The sequence below is a fragment of the Chanodichthys erythropterus genome, chromosome 18 (assembly GCF_024489055.1).
Source record: "Chanodichthys erythropterus isolate Z2021 chromosome 18, ASM2448905v1, whole genome shotgun sequence".
NCBI lineage: Eukaryota > Metazoa > Chordata > Actinopteri > Cypriniformes > Xenocyprididae > Chanodichthys > Chanodichthys erythropterus.
In genome coordinates this window covers 15999452-16023139 of record NC_090238.1, presented here as the reverse complement: position 1 = coordinate 16023139, position 23688 = coordinate 15999452, and the positions used below count along the sequence as shown (strand labels likewise).

At 36.6% G+C, this 23688-nt stretch overlaps 3 protein-coding genes across 11 annotated transcripts in view; 2 read left to right on the top strand and 1 right to left on the bottom strand.

The window, feature by feature from the left end:
- The window catches only part of ralgapa1 (Ral GTPase activating protein catalytic subunit alpha 1), an 87316-nt gene extending 79145 nt beyond the window's left edge, over positions 1 to 8171 (top strand). For 4 of the 9 annotated variants that reach the window (XM_067368331.1, XM_067368337.1, XM_067368332.1 and 1 more), the window contains exons 39-40: positions 50 to 174; positions 6338 to 8171. In XM_067368331.1, coding sequence (XP_067224432.1) covers positions 50 to 174; positions 6338 to 6483 — 271 coding nt within the window. In that variant the 3' untranslated portion in view covers positions 6484 to 8171. Of the gene's footprint in view, positions 1 to 49; positions 175 to 1348; positions 1380 to 1558; positions 1886 to 5616; positions 5732 to 6337 lie in introns of those variants that run through there. The other 5 variants (XM_067368339.1, XM_067368334.1, XM_067368338.1 and 2 more) reach the window with 4 other exon arrangements.
- A 1550-nt stretch (positions 8172 to 9721) lies between these two features.
- Positions 9722 to 11266, bottom strand: LOC137007017 (insulinoma-associated protein 2). The gene has a single exon (XM_067368265.1). It carries the CDS (start codon positions 11264 to 11266, stop codon positions 9722 to 9724), a length of 1545 nt encoding a protein of 514 aa, XP_067224366.1.
- Positions 11267 to 19581: 8315 nt separating this feature from the next.
- On the top strand, positions 19582 to 22034 carry nfkbiab (nuclear factor of kappa light polypeptide gene enhancer in B-cells inhibitor, alpha b). The gene is made up of 6 exons (XM_067366757.1): positions 19582 to 19855; positions 20552 to 20657; positions 20767 to 20974; positions 21073 to 21161; positions 21268 to 21537; positions 21629 to 22034. Exons 1-6 carry the CDS (start codon positions 19629 to 19631, stop codon positions 21659 to 21661), a joined length of 933 nt encoding a protein of 310 aa, XP_067222858.1. The 5' UTR covers positions 19582 to 19628; the 3' UTR covers positions 21662 to 22034.
- Positions 22035 to 23688: the final 1654 nt, after the last annotated feature.

The following is a 23688-nucleotide window of genomic DNA, read 5'->3' as shown; positions in this document are numbered from 1 at the left end:
TTGAAATCGATGCACCAATCTTGTTTGCCTTAACTCATACGTCTATCAGCTACGAAGAGAGAGCGAGATATCTGGAGACGATAGTCCAGCACCACTTGGAACCGACAACGTTCGAAGACTACGCTGCCCGTGTTTTCTGCCCTGCACCTTTCCACCATCTCCCATCTGAAGCAGGTGGGCGTCATTGACTTAATGAATGGATTCTTAATTCATCTGTCATTTTACACCACTCGTCATTCACCTTGACAATTCCATCCAGTTCTAGACTCTCTGACCTTGTTACATGTGTCATTGCCTTATCAGTTCAGACTGTATAATCACACTTGATTATTTTTACATTAACATTTTTATGCATTTGACATGCTCTTATCCAAAGTAACTTGCATTGCATTCAATATATATATTTGCACTACCATTCAAAACTTGGGGTCGGTAAGATTTTTTGTTTCTTTTTCAAAGAAGTCTCTTATGCTCACCAAGGCCACATTTATTACTGTTATATTTTTCAATGATTCATTACAAAGTGAAACATTGGATTGCAAGTTTTTCAATGTAGAAAATAGGGGGCACCCGATTTTTTTTAAAGGTTTAAAGAAACACTGATTTATTGGATCAAACAGTCAAAACAATTTAAACACCAACTGATTAATGGAAAGAACAGCATTTATTTGAAATAGAAATCTTATGTAAGCTTTGTAAATTTCTTTACTGTCATTTTGATCAATGTAATGCATCTTTGCTGAATGAGAGTGTTAATTTCTTTCAAAACAAAAACCTTACTGATCTCAAACTTTTGAACGGTAGAGCATTTTACAATTATACTACTATTACTCTGGGAATCAGACCCCATGGCCTTGCTATAGTGCCATGCTCTACTATTTGAGCTACAGGAATGCTAACCTTACAATGGACATGGCAGATGAACTTGAACCAAAGGTAGTCCAGAAATAGCATTAAGCCACTTTTGTGGGAGAAGTTTCTGAGAAAATAATTAAGGATGAATTCATTTCAAGAGAGTTCATTGATATTTTTCCCCAATACACAGATAGAGATGAGTCACTAAGCCTTTCATTTGTGGATGCATGCTTGTGCACAAAATCTTTTTTATTTTATTTTTTTCATTTTTCAGTTATTGCAAAACAATTTGCTTTTGGGGCTGAAAAATAATCTTTTGATTTATGAAAATGAAGTTGTTTTTCAAACCCAAAGCTTTATTCTGCCGTTTGTGTTGGGCTCCTGGTACCTGTCTAAACACAAATGATCATTTTTCTTTTCTTTTTCTTTATTTTCTCTTTCATTCCCATTTTATTTTTATTTTTATTTTGTTTATCTTATGTTTCCCCTTCAGATCATAATCTATCACTTGTGTATATCTAAAGGTAAGATTTTTGAAGATGCCGTACACTGAGACTGCCTGATTGTCTTATGCGTTTGTTTGGCTTGTAACGACGTTATGAGCTCTTTCTCTTTTTGCTTTATCTTGTTTGTTTGATTCCTTTCTAGACTGAAATACGTTCCCTTCTTTTTCCATGTTCTCTATATTTTGTTCAATGGGAAGTCTGCAACATTCATTGCATGGCATGTTGACACCAGATCCCTAACACTGACCAACATTGACACTCTTTACCACTCTCAAACGTCACTCCACTAGGTTCCTCTAAGGGTGTGTTCTCTTGGTTCTTTTGGTCAGGACCAAATAAGAAACTGATACATTAAGTCCTTGTTCTCTTAGCGTTCACTGATCCATGATGGTAACTCTCCAAAAACCCACATTAACAGAAACTCTTCTAAATTAGCATAACAAAACTCTAATCACTACTAAATCTCCAACATTAATCTTGCAATATATATATCAATATATATATAATACAGTGGCATGAAAAAGTATGTGAACCCCTTGCAGAATCTGTGAAAATGTGAATAATTTTAATAAAATAAGTGAGATCATACAAAATGCTTTTTTTATTTTTTGTTTAGTACTGTCCTGAGTAAGATATTTTACATAAAAGATGTTTGCATTTAGTTCACAAGACAAAACAATAGCTGAATTTATTAAAATAACCCCATTCATAAGTATGTGAACCATTGATTCTCAATACTGTGTGTGGTTACCTGATAATCTACGATTTTTATGTTTTGTGATGGTTGTTCATGAGTCTCTTGTTTGTTCTGAGCAGTTAAACTGAGCTTTGTTCTTCAGAAAAATCCTCCAGCTCCTGCAGATTCATAATTTTCAAGCATTTTTGCATATTTGAACCCTTTCCAGCAGTGACTGAATGATTTTGAGATTCATCTTTTCACACTGAAGACAATTGAGAGACTCAAACTCAACTATTAAAAAAGGTTCAAACATTCACTGATGCTCCAGAAGAAAACACGATGCATTAAGAGCCGAGGGGTGAAAACTTTTAAATTCAAATATCAAGGTAAATTGTACTTAATGTTTCTTCCGGGAAACATGCAAGTATCTTCTGTTGTTTCCGAAGGGCAGTACTAAATGAAAAACAATGATATTTAAACACAATAAGGAAAATTGTGACATCTTCATCCTGTTCAAAAGTTTTCACACCCCGACTCTTAATGCATCGTGTTTCATTCTGGAGCATCAGTGAATGTTTGAACCTTTTTTAATAGTTGTGTTTGAGTCCCTCAGTTGTCCTCAGTATGAAAACACAGATCTCAAAATCCTACAGTCACTGCTGGAAAGGGTTCAAATATGCAAAAATTTCTGCAAGACCTGGAGGATTTTTCTGAAGAACAGAGCTCAGTGTAACTGCTCAGGACAAACAAGAGACTCATGAACAACCATCACAAAACAAAAAACAGTCGTAGATCATCAGGTAACCACACACAGTATTGAGAATCAATGGTTCACATACTTATGAATGGGGTTATTTTAATAAATTCAGCTATTGTTTTGTCTTGTGAACTAAATGCAAACATCTTTTATGTAAAATATCTTACTCAGGACAGTACTAAACAAAAAAATAACATGCATTTTGTATGATCGCACTTATTTTTTTTTTAAATTATTCACATTTTCACAGATTCTGCAAGTGGTTCACATATTTTTTCATGCCACTGTATGTGTATATATATATATATATATATATATATATATATATATATATATATATATATATATATATATATATATATATATATATATATATATATATATATATATATATATATATAAGACAGAGCCGTAGTTCACTGACAAGCTACGCAATATCGCGTTCATTATCGCAGATGAATCGCCTTCCAGCCCTAATACATACACACACACACACACACACATATATATATATATATATATATATATATATATATATATATATATATATATATAATCAAATATATATATAATCAAATTTTAGCATTTACTCTCAATTTCGAGTGCCATGGGCAAAGAATTCTGGGAAATAGAAATCCCAGCCCAGTTTGTTTAATTTAAGTTTGTCTAAATTAAAATAAATAAGTTCATAAAACTCAAATGAATGAAACATTTCAGTTTACATAAAATATATTAGTTCTGTGAACTTGAAAGACAAACAAAGTGCTAAATACTCACGAAAGTTAATTTGAATGAACTAATTTGTTTAAGTTTGTCCTATTTAAATCAATTATTTTGAGCGTTAGGGTTCTTATAAAATATTATATGTATGCACCTTATGAAATATGTAAAGGAGTCAAAAAAAGGCAAGGAATTCCTCTCTTACACACAAATGAAGATCTGCGAGGAGTTCTGATATCTGTACTGAGCTGTAATGGGCAACATCGCTCTAAATAACCAGAAAAAAACGGTATGCTTGAGCATCCTGTCCTTTTTAGAGTCATATCTTGTGAAATCACATCCTAATTTTATTTTGTTTAGATGTGTTTGGTCAATCTTGCGTTCATATTTCAGTCAAACAGCACCAGAGTTCATTTGGAAGTGTACTGAGACCTACTGCTTGTTCGGTGCACACCAGCCTTCCCACCTGAACCGCATTACCTGAGCAATCGCACCAGATTATGTTTTAATAGAACCAAACCTGCCAAGTGTGAACACACCCAAAGTCATGTCTGTGTCTGGCATGATCTTACAGCTTCACTCACCTCATCTTCTTTTCTTTATATCACACATCTGTCTGTCTGTCTGTGTAAATGTTGAATGTAAGCACCAGAATGGTACCATATAACAGCTCTCATATAGATAATAGAGCTTAACGGTGGCTGGGAGCTTTTTTCAGCAGCCTTTTTCCCTGTTCAATAAGTATTTCAGAAGATTCTTACTAAAGAATCCTTCAATCTGATCCACAACATTACAGCAATTCTAATGTCTTTTCTGTGTGGAATGAACCACTCATACCTAAATCACTGCACTTAATTAAATCTGAGATTTTTTTTTACACATTTTTACAAACTTTTCTCATCAGTGCACACTACTACTACTGTGCTGTAATGCTAACATCCTATTTTAATTAATGTTAGGTAGCTGGCTAGCTAAAGTTTCCTACCATGCTTCTGTTAGCCTGCAAAAAAACTCACCAGTGTGGAGATTGACAATAATAATCATTTGATTCAGTATGATTTTCTTTTAAGGAAATTATTCAGAAACGATGCATCAATTTAATCAGAAATTGATTTCACAGAAAAGACATTTATTGTTACAAGACATTTAATTTCTAATTCAATTCAAATAAATGTTCTATTGAATTTTCTATTCATCTCAGAATCCTGAAAAAAACAAAATGTATGTTTATGTACGTAATATGTTTATTTTCCATAAACATATTAACCGTTTCAAACATTGATATTAAAAATAAATGTTTCTTGATTAGCAAATCAGCATATTAGAATGGTTTCTGAAGGATCATGTGACACTGAAGACTGGAGTAATGATGCTGACAATTCAGCTTTGACATCACGTCAATCAGGAATAAATGATATATTCAAATAAAAAACAATTTGTAATAATATTTCACATTAATACTGTTTTTACTGTATTTTTGCTAAGCATAAGAGACATCTTTTAAAAAAAAAATGCTTTTGAACGGTAGTGTCTCAAAAACCTCAGAGCTCATGTTTAGATCTGTTTTAAAATATTTTTATGAATAATGTTGCATTATGATTATGTGAATGGCATTTTACCTCGGGAACCCTATTGCTGAGTGCGATTTGATTTACAGAAGTAATTCAGGTACAGTTTTACAGCTGACATTCTTGTTATTCAAAACAAGCAGAGTATCTTTTCGGTGAGATTGGTGTCACAGCATTTGCTTTTAGAATTTAGCTACTAGTGGGTGGTAATTCTGACATCTTTTTTAGTTCAGTGTAAGTGTGTGTGTTTGAATAATAAACATTTGTGAGCATATGGAGAGTTCAACTTTTACATTTACTGTCTTGTATTTTATGTGCACCTGCTACTGTTTTCCCTCCCAACCTGCTCATATCTTTATCTTATATATCTTCTTCTCTTTTTCTTCCTCCTGTCTTTTTATATTCTTTCTCTGCTTCCTCTTACATTCCACATCAATGCCCATCACTTTGCATCTTCCCTGTCCCTCTCTCCCGTCCTTTTCCATTCCTCATCCCCGCCCTCTCGTCCTCTGTCCATTCTCGCACCCCAAGAGAGAAATGCTGTGATTTTTCTGCTTCTTCCCAAACCTCCACTAGAAAACATTGGGCTCATCAAGGTAAAGGGAAAAGGCTTGAAACGGAAGGTCTTTCACGCTAGCTGTGAATGGTATGCTGGACCTGAAAACAGCAAAGTACCCTCTTTGTGTTTTTTCCTCCCCATTCCTCTTTTACAATGTAGCTTGTGTTGCGATATCATAACTGCACCCCCGTTGGTCTCATCCGAGGGACGAGGTGTCAGATTTCAGCGTTGATTAGTCCCAGCATCCCTTGTGATTCGCTCTGTGAAATTCACCCACAATGCACTGGTGCATTAACCTCTCACGCCCCTCAGGAAGGGGTTTTCACACTTATTTTGCTCTCAATTGGTTACATTTATTGTAGTACGCCATATCAAATCTGGCCTTTATGTACAAATTTGCCTTCAACCGAAGTATCAGAGAGGTTTTTCCCTTTCCAATCTGAGTGAAATTCACAATGAGACTGATTTGACATTACCAAAAAAAAAAAAAGTCGGTTTTGTTTAGTATAGACATTATAGACCCAACTTCCATTTCATATTTTAATTCACAAACCCAAGTTAAATTTAGCCCTTTAATGAGATGCCACATTTGAGTAGATGTTTGAGAACAGTGTGCGAACGATCTGCCCGTCATGACGTTCTGATCTGTCTTTTTTTTTTTTTTCTTCTCCTCCTCCCTTCCCTCCCCAACAGGCTCATGTCTCGAGAGTCAGTTGGCCGAAAGTCCAGCAATGCAGGTAGACGGCAGCGACTTAGCCTCGCCAATGTCACCTCGTGCTAGCAAGAGCCGGATGTCCATGAAGCTTCGCCGTTCCTCGGGTTCCGCCAACAAGACTTGACCTAAGTGAGCAAACGCACACGACAACTTCCTACGGGACACTCCACGCCGTTCGCACTCACTCCAGAACTCCGCCCACTGCACTGTCAGAGACAAACCGCACCCTCTTGCCTGCGATAGCTGTCGGACTCCTCCCATCCAGAGCCAGAAAGATCAAAGACAACTGAATTTTTTATTTTTTTTTGTCGATCGCTGATGGATATCGCATTGCATTTTATTTAAATAACTTCCACTGCTGTTGCCGTAGCCGGTGCCACTGAAGCTGCCCTCTACTCAGAGTGCGAGCGATCGTAAAAAAAAAAAAAAATCACAAAAATGTTTTTTTGATTGACCATCGTATCAACCACAACTTTTTTTTTATATTTGTACAGAAGGCGTGCTGAGGTTTTTGACAATTTGACGGCTGGAGATGTGCTCGAAACATGTTTGTGGAGCAGATTTACGTTTAAACTGAAGCACTTCTTGCTGTTACGTTTATTTCAGTTTGTTTTCACTCCTAATGTGGAACATGTTTTTATATAACTTTGACACTCACATTTGTTTTTGTTTTTTGCTGGTTTTCTTTATGGATTACGGTTTATTGCAATTTGTAAATTTAGTTTTCTCTTCATTAGAATGTTACTGATTTTTTTTAATGTTATACTGAACCGCCCCTTTGTCATTTGTAACTGTTATTTGTGTGTGTATATATCTATAAATATAAAATATATACATATTTAATGTATGTGTATAGTGTATGAACAGTATCTGATCTGTGTACATATTTGACAGTATTTAAATCAACCAAAAAAAAAAAAAAAAATCAAAAGGCCACTTAGAACAAGCTTGAATGTCTGTCTGTATGGCTAGGTTTTTGCTGGACTCTCATTTTGTTTCGTTGCACAGCAGCCTTAGAGATGAGCCCACGCAGGTTTATCAGCTCATTTACAGCATAAATCATTTGACCGCATCGCTCTTTTTGATTCATCTCATCTCGGATGGGATTTTTAAGGAAAGTGTGAATGAGTTGCCACATTAACAGGTCTTGCAGGGAGACGGCGACGTTGCCAAATTGAACCGAACTACCCGCTTCAGGACGTTTTGAGCTAGTTCAAAAGCCTTTAATGTAATCTTGTTCTTTTTAGGGTTTTTTTCTAAACGTGAGACGTGTGCAAAAAAAACATCTTTGACACTAGCATTTCTTCACGTTTAAGGGATTAAAGGGTAACTGACCCTAGACTACGGATGCAAGTTATAACTGTTGCCATGTTTAAGATAAAGTCAAGTTTGTATATTTTCTTGAAAGCTATGCGAGACTTAATGAGGGTCAGGTTTTTATTATTTCTTTTTAATTTGAAATCATTTAGAAATTTATCACAAAAAAATATATATATATGTGTGGAGTTGAAATCATGCAGCACCCTTCTGGATTGAAATGATACCGTGTATATTAAAGGCCTGCACACAAGCAACTGAAACCTGCGCGTAATTTCAAGAGGTTAAAAAAGAGTCCTCATGGGTAGATTTTGTGTGTTACTACTGACCAAATGCTGCATGATTCCAGTACTAACTGCATGTGTTGATATAACAGCTGCACAACACACAAGCACACGCACAGATGTTGTCATACGGTAGTATATCTATACATTTGTATCGGATGTCGAAGGAGAGTGGATGTGCAACTACACTTAAGAATAAAAGTATTCTTACAACATAGCAAATCCTGTGCAGTTACTGGGTGAATCAAATGCTTTTTGATATTTTGAAGTGTACTGATTTCTGATTTCTAGCATCTCCAGTGGATTTGTGCAAATAATCTACATTTGTACGGGTATTTGAAGACAATTTGATTTATTGACCTCTTCATAACAGCTGAAAATGACTACATATGAAAATATAAATATGACACTTATGGTTTATTATTACATGTAGGCCTCTAATAGTCTTGATGGCATTTCCTGGCAGTTATTTATGATATAAATACATTTTCTTTTTTGCAGCTGCTGTTGTCATTTAAAATAATGAAACGTACAGTACTTTAATTCATGATCTAGAAATCAAAGCACCTTCTAATACGATTGAGACTAAACAAGCTTTCCATGGGAGTTGCTTTCACAATGAGACACAAAATATATTCATTCACTTTTTCCCGTAATATAATGATGAATGTTAATGAAATAACCTGCTGTGAGCTTTGAGTCTCAAGCCTGATAGATTTGATGTCTTTACCACTATAAACATTTTCATGAATTAAATAAAATCGGCAACATTAAGTACCTTTTATGGATAACACTTCATAACTTCATCGAAATGATATTATCATTAATGAATTTGAAATGGAAGTGAATTAAACATGTAAGTGAACATGATATTCATATTTGAATGTGTTTGAACTGATATGTAAAGAATTATATACAGAGTTGTGGAAAACTAGCAATTTTCAGAAAATTGAGATGTACAGGCTTGGAAAAGTAACAGAAATTAATGAAAAATAATCAAAGCAATATTTATATTTCATCTCTAATATATATAAAATAACTTGGGTAATATATGTGGGTCCTGATAATGCCAAATGTCTTTTGTTACCAGTAAAAAGTGGCCTACGTTATTTTAAATATATCTAGTCAGTGACAAAGTGCAAGCATATGTATCTAAAATATCCATTGTCCAAGCCTATTCATTTCCACCCCCGATGTAATACCAAATTTAGCATTTTAATCAACAGTACATTTTTTGTTAACCTTTTACCATATGTCTTGAAGTATCGCAAAAATACCGTATCGTGATATGTATCGTATCGTGACAAGAAGGTATCGTTACACCCTTAACCCTATCCACCTTATTTTTCAACGCGGAAGCAAAGTGTTTTCTGTGAATGTGCGACATTTGCGATTTATTAAGTTTTTGTAAACTGTAAATCTGTGTGTTTATAATTAAGAGAATACATTAAAACGGCATGGTAAGAAATACCAGTTTGGAATATCAAGCAGCATAACGAGCTGTTTTGTACAACTTAAAATAATGACACCGGAAGTCAGACACATTAAATTTACAAATGGCCGCGCTCGTTCTTACCTGAAAAATAAGGTGGATAATGTCTGTTAATAAAAGTTATATAGTGTTACCCAAGATAAGGACAAGGATACATAAACTATCTCTGTTGTCAAGCTCCAAGTTCGATATCCCCACATAAAGTCACTGGATGTAGCCTATTGAGTGATAATATTAACAACAAGCCGTTAAATGTTTCTGAAGGGAGATCAGCATCCCGGCCTGACGGCCATCTGTAAGAGCATCACCTGTCTGTTCTCTGTGGGGTGAGTCTTGTTGATGTGTCTGGTCAAACCCGGAGAACTGAAGAACGTGGAGGGACAGTGTTTGCATGAGAATATCTGCTGTTCTCCAGGGCTCAGATCGGGTCTGAGCAGTAAGTCATCTCTGACCGCGTGCCAGAGTCTGTGTTTGTCCCTGATCTCCGCGGAGGGGAAGTGCGCTCCGCACAGGTGACACGGGAACGTGATCTGTCCGCTCTCGATGTGACCGTACGAGGATGCTTTGATTGTCTCGTGCGCGGCCAGGTGTTTCCTCAGGTAGGCTTGCCTGCGAAACTTCTTGCTGCAGTAGTGGCATTCATACACTTCTTCCGGGCCGGGAGAGGGCAAGTAGGGGGTGGTGGATCTGTCAGGCTCGTCGGGGCAGTGATCGAACAGCCTGGAGCTGTCCGGGGAGCTGATGCGCATCTCAAAGCATTTATCGGAGGATGGGTACCTTTGGTCCAGAGGAGGGTCTTGGGATACCCTGTGCATCATGTTGCTGTCCGGTGCTGATCTGTGATGCTGGGAGCTGTCCGGACTCAGCTGGTGCTGATTGTTCCCGCTCAACTTGCTGGCGTTCTCCTTCCCCTCCACTGAAGTCTTCTCGTGGTTACGCGCCTCCAGCTGAGACTTCTTCGCGTCTCCGGTGCTCAGGCCGCGAGGTTTGTGCCACCTGCGATGAGACGCGAGGTTAGCAGGGCAGCTGAAAACTTTGTCGCACTCCGGGCAGCGGTATTCAACCCGCACGATTCTGGAGCACTTGTGCTGGGCCAGAGAAAACGGATCAGGGTATTCTTCCTTACAAAGCTGGCAGATGAACTCACCCAGCGGCTTTTTTCTGCCGCTTTGCGGCGCCAGTTTTGACTCGGGACTTTCTTTTTTGATTTTAAGCCCGAGGACTGGTGAGGTGGTGACTTCGTCTTCAAAATTGAGTTTTCGGATGACTTTAGGCTTTTTTGGTGCTTTGCTCTTGCGCTCTGAGTCCATGAACGCGCGTTTTACGCATTGATGAAACGCAGGGTAGGTGGGCACCGAAGAGGGCACCGGTGTGCCAAACTTCATGTCAGAGTGGTTCATTAGCAGACGCTCGATTGAAGTCACCGGGGTGACCAAGGGAAAGGACTCTGCCATGGCTGGGGAGCTCAGACACCTGTCCAAAAGCTCCGTGCTGATGGGTTTAATCGGGCTGTATGAGTCGGTGCTGTTGCGCGGAGATGACGCGCTCTGTTCCGGGTGGCTGAAGTAACTCTGTGCGTAATCGACGCTCTCTCCAACAACCCCAGAGTCCCCCAGAAGACGCGTCTGCTCATTTTTAGAGCTTATCCCACTTGCCCACGATTCTCTAATAGGTTCCAGCACGTCCGGGATACTTGCATTTGGAGTTTGGCTGGGGAGGTCCTCTTTGCGCGGCTCTTTTTCTTCTTGCGCACGCACCTTGTAGGATGCTGATGAGGCACGTTTACTCCTTTTCACTAAAAATCCTCGTGGCATCTTCTCGTCGGATTTTCCTTAAGTCCAGATGAAAGTACTGAGGAGAGGATGCGGGCTGGACACTGTCACAGTGATGCGTCCCGCTCGCGTTTTATCCTTTGGGTCGCCTTCAGGTTCTGTGTGAGGTCACTGTCAATGCCGCGGTTGTGCCCAATCAGCGCTGGCATTCAAACGAAGGGGCGGGACGAGCATTAATGAGCTGATCCGGTTACAGAATCATTTCTAATAGGCAGCAGATTATCATCTCAAATGTCTCAAGGGATCGATGGGCTCTTTAACCTTCCCATGTTTTCCAGTTTCCTCTTCAGTAATCTGAGATCAGTCCATCTACAGCAATTGATTTTAAGTAAAACATTTAAAATTAATTATTTTTTTAAATATTATTTTATTAGATTTCATGTTCAAAGATATTAGTAAAAATATATTTTTATATATTTTAAAATTCAGATTATTACGCCCCTCAAGTAATATTATTTTTATCGTAATGTTTTAACGTTTATATATATATATATAAATTAAAGTTAAACTAACATTTTGTCTCGGAGGACAGGGAAGCATAATTCAAATTGACTTTTAAATGAAATGTCCATATAGGCCAACAGAAATAGCCATCTTTTGACTGCTTTAACAGATTTTTGTATTATTTTTTTTACGTATATAGCGCACAAGAACGAAATTAAAATTCAGCAGTACATTACAAGAATAGATTGCGTTGTAATTGGTGGCTGAGCTCATGTGTGAGTGATGAACACATCTGTGCCGTGAACGATGGGAATATGTTCCGCTGTTTTTCCCATGTGAGGGTGCTCGGGGTCAGACGGGCTGCTGATAACCTGCAGAAGCTGCAGACGCTGATAAGAGGCGCATCTCTTTATCCTGTGGAGGGGTGGAGATGCTGAAGCCACAAACCTGTTAGGATCCCATTGTGTTTAGCTGGGGTTCTGCTCCCAGGACACTCATCTGGACGGAAAATGAGCGTGAGAAACCACTAGTGGAGACGCTTGGCCAGTTTGTTGAGGTGATGATCATTTACACAGTGGTTAAAGATTTTATTTAAGAAGATTGTGATACATGTAATCATTTACTATATTTGTAACCAATAACCAATTATATATTTCAGATAGATAGATAGATAGATAGATAGATGTCTGCTGGAGGAATGATGAAGCATCACTTGATGTTTTCACACAGGTTGGCTCTTGATTTCGCTCTGCAGGAGGTGGACAGCTTCAGCTTCAGACTCTGGCAGCTTTACTCAGACAGACTGTTGAATAATTCATGTTTAATCATCTCTAATTAGGGCCCGTGTTGTATTTATCACTAACACAGTTTTGGTCTATTAGCTAAAAATTATCACATGGATATCAATTAAACTGAAACATTATTATAAATGATAAAATTGCCACTATCAAATTCAAATTGAAAATTCCTGATTAAAAAGGTGCAAATGCTTATTTAAACAATTAGAATTTTTTTGTTAAATGCTATAATATATATATACATATAATATATATATATATATATGGTAATAAAATATGACAAGATCTCAGAGGTAAACTGTGTCAGAAAAAAATAATTATGTCAGATAACACTTAAGCAAAACATGGTCAGATCAAAGTGTCTGAATAATTTTTGGTTCCAAATTTTTTTTTATAATTTTTTACTGTTAGTCCACTGTATGAAGAATTTTTGGGTATAATATGTCACAGTTTACTTTATTTTGCTATCCTCACTTACATAAATGAACTATAGTGTCCTGCACCCACTAGTAAAAATATACCAAAAATATTAAAAATGTCTGAATACTTTTTGGTTTGACTGTATATATATATATATATATATATATATATATATATATATATATATATATATATATATATATAAAGTGAATAATGCGAGATCAGTCCATACATGCACCAAACTTTTTTATTGTTATAATGTTTTATTATATTTTTTTTTTATTATTATAAATGTCCATTTACTGTATACCTATACAGAACATATATATCAATTGATTTTACATAAAACATTTAAAATTAAAATTAATTTTATATTATTTTATTACACTTCATGTTTAAAAATATTAGTATATTAGTAATATATTTTTGTGTTTTGTGCCGTTTAATTTAGCAAGTATTATTATTATTATTATTATTATTATTATTATGTTTAAATAAGAATTTGCACCTTTTAATACATTTTTATTTTGAATTTGATAGTGGCAATTTTAGGCCAGGACGATATTTAATATGTTTTGAATTTGATGTGAAATCTATGGCTCACTTTCTTTAAAATAATACGTTGACAGACCTGGTTTCACGTACAGTAACAATCACTTCAACAAAAACAAAACATTTTGTACTATCTAGGCTACTGATGACTTTATTTTATGCCTTTAGAAGGTATAAATCTGGAACTTTTGGAATAAAATTTAGATTATCTTAAATATTAAATTGTACTAAAACATTTAATTTGAGAATGAAACTATGAGTGCCCTGAATGTACTGTTTATTACAGTTTGTCGCCATCTGCTGGAAAATTCGAGTAATTGTGCTTTCTAAAACAATGGAAAACAAAACAGCCCATTTTATATAAACAGATATTGTAAAATGTTTCACACACTTATTGTGTGAAAGATATATTTGATAAATAATAATAATAAAAAAAAAATCGATCTAGACCAAAGCATTTGGAGAACAAGGAACGTTCAACAATAACAAAAAAAAATACTGACCTGCTTCAGTTAATATAACATTTTATTAAGGCTGTATGATAATTTAGTCAACAAATGTGTGTATCGTTTTCGAAAAGCATAAAAGAAATTATGATTTCTATGCTAAAATATCAAACTTATATGTACCCATTAGAGGGCGCTATGGCGCAGAAACATTTGCGCCAGTGTGTGTAAAATCCTTCATTGCCCTTATTCAGAGCAGCGCGATGACAGGAATGAAGACGAGCCAGAGAGGGGTAAACTTACCGTGTTTTCAATGGTATCCGCTGTAAAAAAAAAAAAAAAAAAAAAAAAAGTTGTATAAAGCTTTTAGGTCACTTATAATTTTCCACAGCTCATGTTGTCAGGAGTTTTTGTCTACTTAACTTCTTGGAAACATATTTTGCAGTGTTTCGTCAGCAAAAATCCAGTTAAAAATCAAATATGGCGTCTATACTAGGGTACGTTTGGGACTGTTACACTGCACCAATAGGCTAGTTTATGCAATTAAATGTGTTTCTCAATATTTTATATAGTATGAATATTTATTTATTTAATCTATTTTACAAAAAAAAAAAAAAAACACCTTTCTATTGTGTTTATAAAAAACATGTTATAAAGATAGATAGAGAACTAGAACTGAATTGTCTCGTTAGACAAAAAAAGCATATGCATAAAGTGGTGACCACCACCTACACTATATTATGCTTTGTCTGGGAAACTTGCGTGAGAGAGAAACCTGTGAAGGAAATATGCAGGGAATGCACTGTCCCTTTAAAGTCAATACAGTCCATACTCTCCTGCTTAAAGGTTAAACTACTCATAACCATTACATAACCTGCAGGACTACCGCACCTTCAGCTGAGACTGGTGTGTGGAGTAACATTCCATTCATACTGATTTACCTGTGATTCATGGACTGAGCTTCAGGATTCCCCACTGCATGGCATGTGCTTTAAACTGGGAAAACTGAGATGACTTGTTTAAAAGTCCTGTGCAGTGACACACACTTCAGAAACCCCGTTGACACCTCTGGGACTTTAAACAGTGTGTCTGTTTAGGAAAAGATGAGGGAAGCCTAGAGAGAAGGTAAACAGGTTAGTGATTTACCCTGCTTTCCGTTTTGAAAAGTCATAGCAGCCTATATCTCATAAGTTTATAGCCTAGGACATGTAAGTGACACTAGAGGAGTCTGGAAGAAAATGGAAATTCCGCTGGTGTGTGGAGAGGGTGGGTCACACATGCCACGCTGTATCTAAACATTCACTGTCATTCACTGTGAGTCAGCAGATGGTGTGTCAGAACAAGCCGTTTCATATGAGCAAGTTTCATATAAAATGACACTATGCTTACTTATGAGTGAAATATGGCATTTTTTCAGCCTGACAAGCTATTGGGAAAGTCACTATCATAGAAGCCTACACCTGGTGCCTTGTTTAACCAGTTTCAAAGAACAGTCAATATCAAATGACTGACATGAATTTCTATACTGCATAGGCCTACTGTTTAAGTTTGGGGTTGGCTGCATTTATGTGAGCCAAAATACAGTAAAAAGGTGATACCAAAGTCCTTATAAGACAAGTCATTTCACTCGGCGGCCATCTTTGAAACGCCTCTCGGGCATCCTGGGCATCATGCAATCTCTTTGAATGGGGAAACATCAAATTCTCCAAAACTGTTCGCCAACCTTACGATTAAATTTCATATTTGAAATTACCAATGAAATCTAACAACAACCGACTCAAAAATTTAGTTTCTAAACGCTCGAATCATGACAAAAAACTGTATTTTTCAGGCTGGATCAAGCTAATGCGCATGCGCAGACCTAAATGCGCGTTTCTTCGGAGGCGCGCGTCTGACTGTTTCTATAGAAACCGGTGATTCTAACGGCCGCTGAAGTGACGCGAAGACTTTACCAGTCGGCGATTGGCTCTTATTTAGAAGGCGCCATATTGCGCGTTACACTTTCTCCCATTCAAAACAATACGAGTGACACGTCTTGTGTCTTTACATACTGTCACATGATCCTTCAGAAATCATTCTGATATGTTGATTTGCTGCTCAAGAAACATTTGTTGTTATTATCAATGTTGAAAACGGTTAATATTTAATTTGAAACCATGATAATTTTTTTAGGATTCTTTGATGAACAGATTATATTTATATAGAATTTTTTGTAACATTATAAAATATCTTCACTGTCACTTTTGATCAATTTAAAGGGATAGTTCACCCAAAAAAATTTCTGTCCTCATTTACTCACCCTCAAGTTATTCCAAACCTGTGTGAATTTCTTCTGCTGAACACAGAAGAAGATATATTTTTAAGAATGTCGGTAACCAAACATTTGACCCAATGACTTCCATAGTATTGTTTGGTTACCGTCATTCTTCAAAATATCTTCTTCTGTGTTCAGCAGAAGAAATTCACACAGGTTTGGAATAACTTGAGGGTGAGTAAATGATGAGAGAATTTTTATTTTTTGGGTGAACTATCCCTTAAATAGTTCCTTGCTGATTAGTCACTGTTTGGATTTTAATATGCAAATACGAGTCTATGGATGGATCGTCATTATTACTGTGATTATTATGTTTCTAGTATGTTTTACTATGGCTTTTTTAGATGGCTGCGATTAAGGTCTATAATTACATGGAAAATTGAGAGGCCACCCAGCATTTGACTACTGGATTTACAGAAATCATTTAACTTTTGTGTTTTTTCAGCTTTGCAACAATGCATATCGCATCAATGTTACTAACTACAATTTTTCTCATGTAATTTGGAATTACGGACTACAATTTGTAAGTAATCGACCCAGCACTGGGAACAACATACTGATTGTCCATTCAGGCTGACAACAAGACATAAAAAAGTAGACAAAAACTCACTGGTTTTGAAAGTTGTTAAGTAAATACGTGATCGTCGGCCCCGATAGCCTAGTGGTTAGTGCGCCAGCATATGGCGCAAATGCGTTCACGGCGACCAGAGTTTGATTCCCGTATCAAAGTCTTTTGCTTTTGATTGTTCTGCCCAATGCTTTCCTCTCTACTGTCCTCTCCAAATAAATGCACAAAAAGCCCATAAATATAACTTTTTTTAAAAAAAAGAAAGAAAATATATGATTTAGGAGCTTTATTCATTGTGCACCACTGTAAAGACTGTAAGTCTATCCCTCACAGCGTGTTAAATTCAATATGGCGTCTAACCTGACTAAGGTCTATTCCTTTAGCATCACATCCATATATGAACTTGTTATTGTTTTATTTTCTTTTTTAACAGTTCTACATATGAAGTACATGGCATACGGTAGATGATGAGTCAATGATCACGCTTAAATGTGATGGATGGCCTTGTCATGTTTGGCCAGTGAACTCACTTGAGGAATTGTCTGTTTCTGCTGGTGTAAGAACTGCCTCAGCAAAACGGTCAGCCCACTTGTTCTCCCACCAAAGATTCCCGCTCATAAACATGCTGATGAGAACTCTCGTCACCTATCTATGTAAGCGCTATGTGTCGGGAGCTGGACAGGACGTCCTATCCACACTGATCACATGATACCGGAAAGGAACATTTTCAGAATTTCCAGTATTTGATCAGATTAAATGAGTTAGACTTCCTGATATAGCACTGCAAAGCAAATGCATTGTTGTGATTTGTAGGTCACTTTGTACTTATTCAAACATCATCCATACGTCATCTTATCTTACTTGAATTAATTAGATTGTATCAGATACAAAATGCTTCAGCAAGTTACTGAGCCTGTTTATAGGTCACTGATATAAGTTTACAATAGTAAAAGGCTTTCCTCATGGGAGTTAGCCTTCTGTTGTGCATATGCACAATGTGAATTGCAAATCCAGTTGCGTTTTAGTGGAACACCCTCTGCCCTCGGGGTTTACCATCCATAGTTACTGTTACTATGGTAGTTGTGTTTGAGAACAAGCTGTCTTGGAGTTTACACATGCGTCTTGTGCAAAAACTACACATTCTTTGCTTCCTTTGAGTAAATGCCTTTGTGGGCAAACTCTGACAACAGAACTAAGAACAGAGGAGTTTCCAGTTCTTCAGATTATGAGGAAGTGCTAAGATGTTGGCACCATACAGTCTACTTCCTTGACTTTACATGAATGTATATGAACCACTTCTATTTTTTATATATATAATATATATGTGTGTGTGTGTATATATATATATATATATATATATATATATATATATATATATATATATCAGGAAAAACCTATATATAATAGAAGTAGTTCATATACATGTTGTCTATGTGCATAATAGAAAAAGTTTATTTTTTTTTTAATTGTTTTTATTATAAATTAACAACTTTAGTGAAACATCATATTGAAATATCTAAATGAATTACCCTGCATGATATATATAATCATATATACACTTTTTTCTATTATAGATTTTTCCTGATTTTATATATATATATATATATATATATATATATATATATATATATATATATATGTATCATGCAGGGTAATTCATTTAGATTTTTTCAATTTGATGTTTTACTAAAGTTGTTAATTTATAATCAAAACAATTTAAAAAAAATACAAAAATGTAATCCTACTTTTGGACCCCTCTGTATATTTTATATACAATATTATACATATTAAAAAATTAAATTTTTTATATTATACATTATATGTACCATTTTTGTTTATGTTGCAATATCTAAATTATTTAAACCATCTGAAATCTATATGCATAATATTCAATATCTTTCAGCAAAAAAATTTCAACAAATTTTTAAAAATAATATATAAAATTATAATGTAATGCAATGTAAAGTATTAAAAGTATTTGAAACTTGATTAAAAATATAATATATATTTTCATCATTTTTTTTATTTCATTATGTGTCATCATATTTTATGTATTATTTTGTTTTGTTCAAATTTTGCAATGTCAGAATTATCCCAGATAGCACACGTACGTATGCAAGACGTCTGTTAAAGATCACTTCATCTGGAAAGCATCTGCTGTTTACAAACATCTAATAGACGTCTTTAAGATGTCAGTTTTACATACATTCTAAATCATAAACATCTTAAAGACGTCTTCTAAACGTCTATTTGACATCTGACAGGATACGTCCTATAGACGTATTCCAGATGAGCAAAAACCCTAAAAAATACGTCTTCCAGACGTAAACACGCACATCAAATAGACGTCTCCGAGATGTACGTGTGCTATCAGGGATAGGACTCATCTACAAAAATATGCATGATTCAATATCTTTCTGCAAAAATTTTGAGATGTTTAAAAAAAGGGAATTTTGCAAACCACCAAAGTACACATTGTAGTGTTGTGCACTAAATATTTTCTTTTCTGTCACAAAATGTTTAGGTTGTTTTCATTTTAGCCCGCCCCAACTGGATTCTGGAATATTTTGCAACTGGAAAAGTCGAGCTTTCAGTATTACTGATCTGATAGTGTGTTAAACGAAGCAGAGAAAATTTCCCCAAACTCCTGGCGCAGTTAATTCCCTCTCTAGACACAATTCAGACGTCAATCACACTTTGGAAATCCCCTACCCTCAGTAAGCTCCTCCCCCTTATCTTAGTCTCTTTAACGCTCCACAAACTCTCACAGTCCAGAAGAGCTACACAGACTTCCGACACAAACATGGAGCTTTATCGAGGCAGCAACACCAACCAAATGGATTATAACGACGATGGCCGCGGACCCAAATCTGGGAAAATGCTTGCGAGCAACGACGACCGTTTAGACAGCGGTTTGGATTCGCTTAAAGAGGATGAATACCCGGACGTGGTGTCTGATTTCGGGCGGATGAAAGTGGACGAGCGGCAGGACGAGCCCTGGAGGAAAGAGCTCACCGAAGACGGAGACACGTAAGAGTTTTCTTATGCAGCTCATGCAAAAGCAATTATGTGCATCTGATGTTTAGAAATGGTGTACATAATGCACGACGCATGGAAAATACATAACTTTCAGGTTGCAGAGAACTGTTTATTTGTTTATTTCTTAGACCCATTGTTTTTTTTAGCAAGTTATTAATATAATACACAAAGTCTTTAAAGTTTATGATTGTTCTTGAGCACAGTTAAAGCAATTTTAAGCATAAAAGGACTAAAATCGTAACACTTTGCAAAGAACCTTATTATAATTATTTATAATTGTTTCACAGTATTTATTGTAATGCAAAAAAAAAAAAACAAATCTTAAGAGTTTAAAGTTGATTGTTCTTAAGCACAGTTAAAGTCCTTCTCATTCCATTCGCAAACCGTAGTGCGCATGCCCAGGCACCCTGCAGTCATAATGGGCTTTATGTAAACAGAAACGCTGCATCAGTACGGACTGTTCTCTGGCACTGCGTCGGTGTGGGCGGGGCTTCTGCAGGTCTCTGGCCTGGCGTCAATGAGGGCGGGGCTGGGCGAACTCGGAAAGTCCCGGGCAGCGTGCCAGACACTCAGACACGCATGTACCTACTAGGAAAAATACAGTTCTCTGCACACCAAAAAGAGCTGTTTTATAAATAAAAATGTACTTACGGTTGCATAACAATGTTTATCCTTTTTTTTTTAAAGGTTTTTACATCTTGCCATTATTCACGAGGCCAAAGATGCTGCATTAAAAATGATTGATTTGTCCTATGGTGACCCCTTCCTCAACATACAGAACAACCAGAGACAGGTACTTCAGGATATTCATTTTATTAGTAGTATTATGTGTGCATAATGTCAAAATTTAGCTCTATTTATGATTTTTCCCCCCACACTAAACCATTCTCGTCTTATTTCAGACTGCCTTGCATTTGGCCGTCATCACAGAGCAGCCTCATATAGTAGAGCAGTTACTAAAGGCCGGCTGTGATGCTTCTCTGGTGGATGACTGTGGTAATACCGCCCTCCATATCGCCTGCAGAAAAGGTTCTATGGCCTGCTTTGGCCTCCTAACCCAGGGCTGTCCGCAGCACCTCCCAGCCATCCTCCAGACTCCAAACTATAACGGTAAGATGGTGTTTTCTATGTACGCTTTGCTTGCAAAGATCTTCTCTGACCTTCATTTGGACATTTTTGATCTAAACTGAATCTCATTTACTCTTCAGGTCAGAAATGCATACACGTGGTCGCCATCCACGGCTACCTGTCGTTGTTGGAAAGCCTCATCCAGCTTGGCGCAGACATCGACGCACAGGTAAAAATGAGTTTTTCTCTAGCAACACAAATCTGTTTGTGTCTTAAAATTGGATATCCGCATTGCACAAGCCATTGGCTAAAAAATGCTTGTGTTTGTCTTTTAGGAGCAGTGTAATGGGCGAACCGCTCTACACTTAGCGGTGGACCTTCAGAACTTTGAGCTGGTTAAACTTCTAATCAGCAAAGGTGCTGATGTTCACAGCTTCACGTACGGCGGTCACACGCCTTATCACCTGACCTATGGCCGGGCGAACACTGACATCCAGAAAGTCCTGTATGAGCTCACGGCGCCACACCTAAGGGAACTTCCAGATAGTGAGTCAGAGGATAGCGATGAGGATTATGAAGACCAATGTACATCTGATGATGAAGATGTAAGTGTTACTTATCTGATGTTCATTTTTGGATTTCTTACGGATAATAAATATGCCTGTTTTCCTAATTTGCTTTTTGCTCATTTCACAGATGTATGATGATATTAAAATGATGGGGCAGTAGGAAGGAAGGACTAGTAGAAGGACTTTTGTTGTTTGGAGAAAGAGATGTTCTCGCTCAAGGTGCCCAGGAACGAGTCCGCCGCGGAGATCGCAGGGTCACGGGCGGCTCGCGGCTCATGTAGAAGGAGGCCCGGATACAAAGGGTGTATTAGAGCAACACTGGAGAGAGGCCAGCAAAACCGTACCGTTGGCTCTCTATGATGGACTGTACTGTCAGCTGAAATCAACGGCTGTTTCTGTTGTACTGTGATGTAAAATATTGTGTATACAGACAGATTTATTTTTATATTAACATGTAAATGTGTATATATATAAGATTGAAAGTTTTTTGTGGAAAGACAATAACACGTATTAAATTAAAACCTTAAACTTTACTTTGTGTCGTTCCTTGGAAATGCATTTGAATGGTTGAAGAGAAATGAGGAAGTTTAAATATCCTTTTGTGTCACTGAGGAGAAGTGCTTGTAATTGAAAAAACTTGTACTCCGTTTTCCGTCAGCTGAGTACCCTGGAATTTCCTGAGCAGGAAGAGCAATTCAGTCAAAATTGGCAATGCTGAAAGTTCCCGACTTCCTGAATTCCCAAAATAAGGAACGTGTGGAATTGCACAATGCCTCTTTATGCATAATAGTAGTAAATTAGTAAACAATTTACCCACTGGGAACATTTTTAGATTTATATATTACTAGGAAGTTCCTTCCCTGTTAAGATTCTTGGAAAAGGGTGTAGTGTTCATTTGGCATGTTATATGGTCTAAAGATTATAAAACACAACTTATATTCATCGATTAGCATAGTTTAAACATTCCTGGTATTTGCCGTTTCAATTTCAAAAATCACACTCAAGCCAACGGTGTGAAGTGAAACTCCTTGAAAATTTCCTCAAACTTTCATAATCACAACCTAAAAGTCATGCAGTTCAACTCAGAGTCACACTTTGCTTTCGTCTTATGCTTTACAAGAAAGGAAAGTCAAGAAGTGTGTGTGGTTTTCTTGATTTGAATATAAACCTGAGATCTTTAAAGGGAATCCACCTTTAGTTCAACCCTGCTTATTTCCGAACGTGAATCCGGACTGCACGCCTTTTTGATTTTGAGATATCGTTGTGCCTGTCTAGTCCCTAAGACACCTCTTAAACAGTTCCATGCAAATGACTGAGTCATAGCACTCCAAGCCCTGAGGAGTCTGGTTAGGACATGCAAGGCTCTTTCGCAGCTCCTGTAACTACAGGAGAATACTCATATGATTCAGCCAGATCCGAGAAATGACAGCAGGCCGGCACTTGGAAAATCCGGCTCTCGTTTGCCGTCTTTCAATAAAGTAAGCAGTACTACATCTATGCAAATATCATGTCTGGAGGGGATTCTGTAGTGAGAGTTTAGGAAATGTTATTTACATCTTAAAGAGAGTTTGAGAAAACCAGACAGGTGGCAACTCACACCACTTACCATAAATGAAGGGGACTGTGAGACCCCAGGAGGCTTCCTAGTGATTTTTTGTAATGACTAAAATACATTCTAAAAAGCGGGAAATTGATTCAGGTGACAGTGACAGTTTGCAGTATAATATGGTAATATATAATAAAGATTTAAACTGCATACTTTTTTTGTGTGTATGTATATATATATATATATATATATATATATATATATATATATATATACAGTACTGTGCAAAAGTCTTTGGCACTTCTGGGTTTTAAGCAAGTTATTTATATCTTTTGCTGTAGTTTGTCAGTAGGAAATATCAGTTCACATTTCTAAACATTCATTTTGCCATTAATTGTAATAATCCAGTTTTGTATGCACAACGAGTCTGACAACAGCCGGTGCTCCACACTGAGATCTGATCTCACCATTATCGAGGTTGTCTGATTACATGAAGAAACAGATGAAACTAAGACAGACTAAATCCAGAAGAACTGTGGCCGTGTCTCCAAGATGCTCAAAGAAATCTTCCTGCAAAGCTACTGTACTGTAGAAGTTTTAGTCACTTGTGTAAAAATGCTGTAAAGTGAGGATGCTTTCAA